Below are 6,000 nucleotides of genomic sequence, written 5' to 3' on the forward strand. Positions count from 1 at the left end.
CTTTAATGTAGTTTGTAAATTTGTTGTAGACTGGCCCAACATTTACTTCTATTTGAGGGCAAACCTGGTTTCCTCTCTGTTAGCTTTTATAGCTAGAAATCTTCCATGAGCTTCCTATTTCTGATACTTACTGAGAAACAGAAATGCTATTTTGATTCTTCCAGTTTTGAAATACCTGTACAATTTAGCTCAGCTTTCAGGCATCTAATACGGATTAACTCATGGATTTATAATCTGTAATTTGAAATGCATCCATTTCTGGCTGAAAAAAACAATGTTTAGCTGCTTAGTTTGGAAAGTAAGCACCTGCAGAGTGTGCCAGCAGTTCTTTGCTTCAGAGATGAACCCAAACAGTGGGTTCTTTCTTACAACTGGAGAACTACAAAACTCCTTGAAATATTGTGGGAGTTTATATTGATCTATCTTGTGATTTCTTAAAGAGTACTTCAGATTTTACAAGTTTCAGTTGTCAATTTAGTAGCCTTCTTTACTAAAGATGGTTTTTAATTAGGAGAGCTTAAAAAGTCTTAGTATACTAATTTCTATGTAAGTTGTTTTTCAAACATAATTTTTAAAAGCAGCAATGTTTCCCCAAACCTGTTTTACTGAAAACTTATACACAAACCTAAAAAAATTAAACTATTGAATTTTTTTCTGATATTCAAGTTGGCTTAGAGCAGCCTTTCAGTTTTGGTTGCAGCAGTTGTTGAAAACAAGCATCTTAAGCTTACATGTTGAAACTTCGTTTAAAAAAAACAAATGAAGTCACCACCAGTAAGCTGCATTGTGGTCGCATCTGCTTGCGAGGCCTTAATCATAGCTGTCAGCACTCGCATTATGAAAACTTCTTTTCAAGTGGTAATGCAGCAAAAATATTTGCACAGGTCTGGAACTTAATATTGGCAGCCAGATTTTCTATAACACTCTTTAAAATGTCAGATTTATTGTGTATGCAGCTTCTGCATGCAGCTTTGTATGTTTGAGATACTGTTCAATATGCCATTAGACTGTATTTATACCCACAGCTACAGTATTGAGATATAAAATGGAGCCTGAAAGGACAGCTGAGCTTCATTCACTGTTAAGAAAATTAAGAGTTGCATCTGCAGTTTAAGTAATTTCTTGGAGATGTTTTGGGGATCAGTTTTTTGTTGCATGTGAAGAAATGATTTCTGCATTGTACTTTATCTACTAAGAGTTGCGAGTCCAGCTCTGCTCATGCCTCATTTCTGCCCAGTGTTATGAAGGTGATGACCATCTAGGTTTCTAGGTCACATTCTGGCATCCCTATAAAAGGCAATTAAACAGTTAACCTGCCAAGAGCTCAGCATTTTTCAAGTATTTAAAGCTTGGGCAACAGCTTTAGTTACTGACATTGCCTCTTTTAATTGCATGGAGCATCACTGTTGCCTAATAGCTAAAGAGGGGTTGTTACTGAAGGCTAGGTGGAGGGTAAGCTTGAAACTGGTTGTTAAAAGTAGTGATTCCTCAAGGTGTTAGAACTTCAAAAAAAAAAGGTTTCCTCATGCAGCATATGATAACTTTACTGGTGGAAGCTGAAGATACCTGCTATTACTGATGTACTGGTTGGGCTTTGATCTTTCTGATCTCTCTGCTTTATTCATGATCTCAAAATGTGTATCCTTGTCCTAATCAGTTTACTTACATATTTTACAGATGGTGTTATATACTGTTCTCCACTTCCAAACCATATCTTGCTAGCACTATGTTTTTGTGCTCATCCTGCTATATCTTGTTTCTGTGGCTTACTCTGCTCTTTGTGAATTTTGATGGCGTATAAAATATATTGGAAGGGATTTATGCTTGTATGTGTTATTTCTTCCGTAATGTTTGTTGCTTTGTTTCCTCTGTCAGACTTTCTAGCTCATCTGATATTTGTGTGTTTAAGCCTTCCTGTATTTGTCTATTGTAACTGTTCCTAGGACACTGTCTGTCAGAGACCTTTGTGTTTTTCTTGATTCCTCTACACAACACTACTGAAGCTGCCACAGCTCTGGAGCCAGTCCCATGCTGGCCACTTCATCACCACCCCTCAAGGGTGTTGTTTGTAATGGTTGTCTCTTGATTATTCCAATGTATTTGCATGTATGAAAAGCACTATTTCTAAATCCCAATTACTATGATGAACATTTCTCAAAGAAAAAGGTGATGGAAGCAGAGATAAGAAGAATCCTCTGAATTCTGTCTCCACTCAATCATAGAATCATCCTCAGTCCTTATGAAATGTCGTGCTCAGAAAAGCCACGTTACAGGGAAGTGCTATTTCCTGGGCAAAGGGAGTCTTGCAGAATTTGTACTAATAGAAAATAGTAAGCTTGAGAAGTTTAAAAATAGACCTTGCTAATTATTTTCCAATAGATCCACATGTAAAATGGGAATTGAGCTCTACTTTATGATGATGCTCTGATAACTAGATCTATCTATTCTGGATGAATTAATTTCAATCATAGTTTTGCTGCAGAAGACCTTTCAATATTTTACTTATTTTAATTTTAAAATGTCTTAAGATCTACATGCTGAATTCATATGTTCAGTTTGCCCCTCACCTCTTTCAGTCTTCCTTCTTGTGCTCTGCTCCAGAATCTTGTCTTAAGATAGAATCTTCTCTCCTTTCCCTATCAGGTAAAGGGCTTTCACACTGACAGCACCAAGCAAATAGTGATGGATGGGAGCTCTGTGGGAGCCAGTAGGAGCATTCTGCTGGACCCCACCATGTTTAATGTCATTGACAGCTGTATCTAAGAGAGCAGGATTTTCCTTTGTCTGGCTGTGGGGATGACTACAGGCTATTTTACATCACTTGCCTGAATGAAATGGGGGCACAGAATCCATTTCTACAACCTGGCTGCCCCAGACGATGAAACCTTGACATATTTTCTGTAGCTGTCTCTTTCTTGCCTGTCACAATTTCAGCCTGATTATAGCTAGGTTTAATCTAAGAGGTACTACTTTTGCTTCAGAGTGGTCAATGAGTAAATGCTTATTAAAGATCTGTGCTAATTGTAACACATGGGATAATACAGTGTGCACTGCTCTCAGCATTTGTAATGGTATCATTTGGTCATTAGAATAGCAGTAGCTTTTCTGTTTCTATTTCTGTTATAGTAGCAATAGCTTTTTTTTTCCCTTACCATGGCATGGTGATAAGGACATTAACATCAGCTGCCATACAAAATGCTCCTTAGGCTCTCCTGCTTTTCCTGGTCGAGGGAAGGAAATTAGGGAGTTCTGCCAGATAAAGACTACGGAATACAGTTCTCTGAAATGCAGCTCTCTCCTCTCTATATATACTTGTTAAATCTCAGGGAAAGTGGAAGTGGCACATTCCTGGCAGGTTTGGAGGACCTGAATTAGGCTGTTTAGCCACAGCATAAAAGATAAATGGGCACAGGAATTGGCTGCTGTTTATTTTGGTGATTAGGCCAGTGAACTGTATTCTCTGAAATAGCTCAGTGCAAAAAACTTTCCTGTCTGCCTGCAGAGATCCCTCTACCTACTGCTTTTTGAGTTGGACTTCAGTTTGGCATGTGCTATAAAGCAGTAGTAAACTTCTTGCATGAAGAGAGTAATGAAGTCTGTATAGTAGCTAACAGTGAGATACATCTATAATATGTGTATATGCCTTTGTTGATAACTGAACTTTCCCTTTTCTGTGTGCTTAGGCCACCCTCTGGGCATTTTTAGGAGTGCTCACCGAAGAGCGCTTCTTGCCTTTCTAGATTGCTGAGCTTTAATATTCAATACACAAAATTGCAGTGGGAACTTCAAATAGTCCATACCACTTTCAGAGCTGTGCACTACATTGGTAATTAGGAACGCAACCTGTCAATGCTGAAGGAAAAAAAGTAGATCAAAAACGTGAGGTTATTCTTTGTTCTTTCATTTTAACTTGACTCTGTGTGTTTCAAATGTTGGGTTTTTTTGCCTTAATCTCTTAAAGGAATACATTTTATTCCATATTTAAAGATTAATCTTTTGGTTAATACAGGTATTTTTATCTTTTCAGGTTCCAGAGTTCTAAATCTGGAAAGATCTACCTCCACAGAGATGTAAGGCTCCTATTCTCTCGGAAATCCATGGAAGTTGATAGCGGCGCTGCATATGAACTCAAATCTTACACTGAATCTCCAACAAATCCTCAGTTTTCACCAAGATGCTAGCAAACAATGGAAAACCGAAGTATTCATTTTACTGTTGATTACTCCTTACGAGTGAAGACTGGTAGAGGTGGCAGTATAAAGTTAAGACTGTAAAGGAATGAAAATAGCGCTCAAGAGAGAGAAGGTTCTTATGTGATCCTGGACCAGTTTTTGAAAGTTTTCTGGAATGAGCTTTGTGTATTCCAAGTAGACTGGAAATATACTTAAATCTAATCTTTTTGTACTGTTTTAAAACCACTTCATTGGATGTGTTGCAATAGCAAATTCCCAAGTTAGTTTAGTGTTTACACTTTTTATTTTATTTTTCAGTTATTTAATATTTAATGTTTCATTTAATACTCAAGTGATGTTTGTCTTCAGTGTTCTAATGTAGCATAAATCCTATGTAAAATCATACTATGTATTTTTGGCATTAATATTGAAATCTGAAATATATACAGATGTCTTTAATCTGTGTGATGTTTTAAATGATACTCATTTAAGTTATTGCAAGTGGGGACAACTGGTGAATTTCCATAACATTTCACACTATGCAAGCATTTAGCTTTCTTTTTTGTCTTTGATGGTACCCTCTTCCTTTATCTCCTCACATACAGATTTAATAACGCTTGCAACCATAGCGCAGACTGTTTCTTTACTCACTCATGCATTCAGATCATTGGTTTGATTCATATTTTACTCCCTCAATTTCTTTGTTTGCCTAATTTTGCTTTCTGTTATTAGTTTTTCTCACACACAATTCCTGCCCTCCCCCATTTGATTTCTCAAATTGTGTTAAAGGATGTACCGTGCAAACAAATTAGTATTTATATCTTAAATATATGCAAAAGCTATGGAACTTGTACTTTTTGTTTTATTTTTAGATAAGGAGGATCTTCGTGTAATCCTAAATATTTTTAATAGGTCAGTTCTATTTAGGCCACTAGGTGGCCATAGGACGTTTTGCTAGAAATGCTACATTGGGCATATAAATCTTTTCCAGTATATATGTGTATTCCTAAACCAAAATGCAGCCAGAGAAACAGTTTATGCTAAGTGTTAAACTGTGTAACTGAGAGAAATAAAGCTAGAAGCATTTGATTCTATTTGAGGTATATATTTAATAATGAAGTTTTGCAATGTTTGCTGAAGATCTCAACTGTCTTACCTTGTCTTACATATTCTTCTTTACACAGCTGTAGGTTTTCAGCGGGTAATATGAAAGGTGACCTTCATACTTGGGAGTATAACACACTTATCTGATGAAGACTCTGGAGAAGGAATGAATGTGTACCTTGTATATTCAGCAGTGCCCTTAGATGAGAGAAGTCAGTGTATCGTGAAATCTCCAGGAAGTCTGCCAGGGAAAGTAAGGGAGACCAGACTTTCCAGATGATACTTATCGACTGCCTTGTATATTCAAATCCCTGTTGCTCTAAAAGTGCATTACTGCATCCGTTCCCCAGTTCAGCAGTATTTTCCCCTCTGATACACTGGGTTTTCAAAGGTTAGTTAGCATTTATTTTATAGAGACTTGTGAAAACTGTACATGAAGAGATTGTTTGCCTTTTCTAGTCATTTGTGTTATCTGTGAAACTGGGAAAAGTCTTCTTTTGGTAGCAGAAGAGTTAAACACAACTGCAGTTATATTTTATACAGAACTAGAACTACTTTATACTAGAACTAGACTTTTTACTAGAACTAGACTATATACAGAACATTACAGAGTAATGAGAATGTGTCCTAGTTCCTTTCTAGTTACCATTGAGTCATAAGCAAACATTATGTATCCTCGAAGTACTTTCTGTGTCATGGTGCACATCTGCTTGCATACTTGACA

At 36.8% G+C, this 6,000-nt stretch overlaps 1 protein-coding gene across 3 annotated transcripts in view; it reads left to right on the forward strand.

Moving 5' to 3' along the window:
• ATOSA (atos homolog A) overlaps window positions 1-5,266 on the forward strand; it is a 47,934-nt gene extending 42,668 nt beyond the window's left edge. For all 3 annotated transcript variants that reach the window (XM_031046178.2, XM_031046179.2, XM_031046180.1), the window contains one exon: window positions 4,028-5,266. In XM_031046178.2, the coding sequence (XP_030902038.1) occupies window positions 4,028-4,181 (154 nt within the window). In that variant the 3' untranslated portion in view covers window positions 4,182-5,266. The remainder of the gene's footprint in view (window positions 1-4,027) is intronic.
• The last annotated feature ends 734 nt before the right edge of the window (window positions 5,267-6,000 follow it).

Source organism: Melopsittacus undulatus, chromosome 9 (genome assembly GCF_012275295.1).
Source record: "Melopsittacus undulatus isolate bMelUnd1 chromosome 9, bMelUnd1.mat.Z, whole genome shotgun sequence".
Lineage (NCBI taxonomy): Eukaryota > Metazoa > Chordata > Aves > Psittaciformes > Psittaculidae > Melopsittacus > Melopsittacus undulatus.